Source organism: Rhagoletis pomonella, unplaced genomic scaffold (assembly GCF_013731165.1).
Source record: "Rhagoletis pomonella isolate Grant_MI unplaced genomic scaffold, Rhpom_1.0 Rhpom_scaffold_00007, whole genome shotgun sequence".
Taxonomy (NCBI): domain Eukaryota; kingdom Metazoa; phylum Arthropoda; class Insecta; order Diptera; family Tephritidae; genus Rhagoletis; species Rhagoletis pomonella.
The window spans coordinates 71,036,003-71,039,758 of record NW_023458561.1 but is presented as its reverse complement, the minus strand read 5'-3'; the positions used below and the strand labels follow the sequence as shown (position 1 = coordinate 71,039,758).

At 34.6% G+C, this 3,756-nt stretch overlaps 1 protein-coding gene across 1 annotated transcript in view; it reads right to left on the bottom strand.

Moving 5' to 3' along the window:
* Positions 1 to 1,482, bottom strand: part of LOC118743507 (putative ferric-chelate reductase 1 homolog) — a 10,288-nt gene extending 8,806 nt beyond the window's left edge. The window contains exon 1 of the mRNA XM_036476233.1: positions 1,118 to 1,482. Coding sequence (XP_036332126.1) covers positions 1,118 to 1,426 — 309 coding nt within the window. The 5' untranslated portion in view covers positions 1,427 to 1,482. The remainder of the gene's footprint in view (positions 1 to 1,117) is intronic.
* Between the last annotated feature and the right edge of the window lie 2,274 nt (positions 1,483 to 3,756).

Below are 3,756 nucleotides of genomic sequence, written 5' to 3'. Positions count from 1 at the left end.
CCGATTTATTCTTGTGAGGTATCATTGGAAAGGTTTTTTCTCATCCTTTTTATTTCTTTGCTAAATAAACTCATTCAAAGGATGAAAGAGAAATGTAGGATGAACGAACATCATTCAAAGTTGAATTAAAATGTGTTGGTATTTGAAAAAAAAAAAAATATATATATATAGGAATAGTAGGAAAATACCTTTCAACTGAGATCCCATTTAAGTTTTTCGTAAATCAATCTTTGAAAAATGAAAAAAAAAACAGCATCAAAAATCTCATTATTACGATTCCGTTGAAAAGATGTTTAAACATTTTTATTCAGATCTTTTAAGCCTAATCTCCATTTGTCACCTGAGTTGACTTTTTTCAAAAAGTTCTTTAAGAAACTATTTTTAGTCATAAAAAACTCCATTTCGGGAGGTATTTTCAAATCGGTCCAACTCGCTTAAATCTTAATATTTTTCCCAAATATATTGGTGGACGCCTTGAAATACCGCAACTTTTTTTGGTGATGCCGTCTAATGTGCATGCATACTTCACAAAAAAATTAAATGGTGTTAGCATACATATAGTACAAGCCTAGATGTCAAGCCAGCATTTTCAATTAAGTACAAGCGACTCGAAATAACATTTTATCGCGAAAAAAATTCTCTACGGCTGTCACGTTCTTAAAAAATTACGCTTACATAGTTTCTGTTTTTGTACGCCAACAGTTATTTAAAAGCATAATGTTTTGTTGCAATCGCTGGAAAGAGTCAGGTTCGTTTTTTCATCGTGGCCAAGAATTGTCCACAAACACTTTTTTTTCTACGCGGCTCGCAAATCGCCAAACAATCGTCCAAATGCTGGCCGGGTAAGCTTGTGTAATTATGCACATAAATAAATAGTAAATATGTGTGTATGTATGCATGTATATAGCTTGTAGTTATAGTTAATAGCAATTAGTTAAAATACGCAAATATGTACATATGTATGTATGTAACTAAAAACATTTTACACAACTATATTTATTCACAAATTGTACTTCTTTTGCTATTGGATGGATTACATGTTTATGTTTACATACATTTGTACGTACATATGTAAATATGTATATATGTATTCAAGACATTTTTCAAAATGACTTACAATTTGATGGGGCGAGTTTCGGTTGCGTGCCTGCACCATGAATCCCCCGAAACTCAAGCCAGGTGGAACGCCGGTAATGTCCACACGCATTGTTTGCCCTTGGCCAATTACCAACGACGACGTTTCTATTCGGAACGGCGGCAACGAACTCGAAGGCGGAATGCCACCACCGTGGAACGGCAACATTGTGTCGCACACCGTTTCCGGTGCACCTTGAGGTAAACTGTTTATTGGTGTCCATAATGTCATCTGTATAGTAGCTATTAGCGCCATACTCAGCGCCAAAGTTCGTCTACTGATTTCAATCATTTTCTACTACTTTTTGAAATAATTACTAAGGGATTGTGTGTTTAATTCTGCAAAAAAAAAAAATAGAGAATGCATGTATGTATGTATGTACATATCTGTGTTCGCATGGAATAGTTAGTAGCTTAAGTCGGAAAGCTGACTTTAATATAATAAACTATTCGCAGCATACGATTGCGAATGACTCACTAGCGCTGAGCTGTTGACGAACTCTTAGCAAATAAACGCGAAAGAAATAGTTCCGATACTAGCAAGTCAATATTCTTATTAAGTCATCATCAACAAATTTTTTGTGGTGACCATATACACTGAGGGAAAAAAATATTAAAATCAAATGGAAACGTAATTGATCTTACTATAAACGTCAACGAAAGTACTGTATATTGGTAAATATTCAATTCAATTACTCGCATATTAAAATGACCGCGTTCGTACTGAAAAAAAGCATCCGTGAAGTGAATAATCAGACAAAAACTAAAAAAAAAAAAATAAATTTGCATGTTGCCTGCAGTGGAATTCGAACCCTGACCATCTTCCCTGGATATCAACAATTGTGGCATGCACCTTTGCGCACTCAGCTACACCCAGGCATATAAATTTGCTTTCAAATGTTGAATATCCATCAACACCACAGCATGCGATTTGTACGAATAAACATTTATAAACATGTATGTATGAATGTGTGTGTTGTCACCGCTCTCAGAGCGGCGTTCTGCATGCTTGGGGTGCGTATGTACACTCATATACTTACTCAGATGTGAATAGTTAAATACGAGCGTAATAAATTTTGTATGAAAATATTATTTTTAAATACGAACGAATCTTTAAACGATAATCAAATGTAAAGTATTCATTTTTACTATGCATTATTTGCCTCAGTGTATATGGCAGCCGAATACAGGACAAAAAATAATTTTGCCTATTTTTTCCACAAAAGCTAGAGGATTTTAAATCTTTTTTAAATGACTCTAGATTTATTAGTTTTAAAACAGCATCTTTATTTGGCATACATTTTTCGATCTTTTGTGAAAGCAGCACATAAATATTCAGTTGTAACATTTCACATCTGCAGAATACTTTTCAATAACTTTGTACTTTTCGCACGGGATTTTCAACCCGAACCCAATTTTTTACAAACACTCCTAAGCAGGGAGTTAAAAGAAATACAGAACATTTGGCGCGTACCGTATGAAATAAATAAATTACCAGGACGGATGGTCACCGTAACTAATATGTAGTTCTAAAGCCAGCCTTCCGACATAAGCTACTATTCCATGGGAATACAGATCTGTATGTTTGTATGTACGACATAGGTAAACAAGCAAATTTAGAGACGTATGTACGTAAAATCTAAATCTAAATCTATAATAAAAGCGTTTTTACCAATATGAGCATTAAAAAAAAACCCTGCTCTGGAAAATCATCGAAACCTTTCCCAAAAAAATACTGTGGAGTCTCAAATTTTCATGTCATAATTCAAAAAAAAAAATAATTTAATTCCCAGTCCAAGGCGAATTTATATAAGGTGGTGTTTTTTAATCAGCTGTGAGTAGCGTTTGATTGTCAAAATTTTATATTTTGCTAGTGAGTGAGTGAAAACGTGAGAGTGTTTGCATTTTCTGTCGCCCTTTTTCATTCGGGCCAGAATTGCTGAAATCTGACAATGACCCGCTAAAAACAAAAACAAAATACAAGTAATTGTTGTATTTGTTGAATCGATACCACCTTATATGAATACGCCTTGTCCCAGACGTTTTTTTTTTTTCAGGAAACAAGTTATATGCTTGTATGTACACATATTGCAACTGAACCTTCGGAAAGCACCCAAATTCAAAAATAGACAGGGTTTTATTATTTTTGTAGATCAAAGCTCTATGTTCAGCAAAAATGGATTAAGTCCAAAACATATGTATGTTCTAATCCCTTTTTAGCAGCTAACTTAACACGTTCCTTTACAGTTGCGAGTTATCAAGCCTACTGGAATTTCCGTGGAATAATTAATTTGCATTTAGGATAGCCGTGGTTCGAACCCTAGTCCTGGCAACATCTAAATTAGAAAAAGTTTTGTCTCATAAAATCCATTTGCTGTTCGGAGCCGACGTAAAGCTGTAGGCCCTCCATTTGTGTATCAACATCAAGACGAACTGCAGAAGCCGGAGAAAAAGCTCAGCCAAACATTTAGCAAGAGTGTAAGCGCCAAAATATTATTATGAAAATATTTCTTTAGCTTAACTTATAAGTTCATTCTCTGCCCTTTGAAGCTTGGTGATGATGGTTGCTTAAACGACAATATGCGCGTTCCTTATCTCCCAGAAATAGTCAGAAAAAGTCCG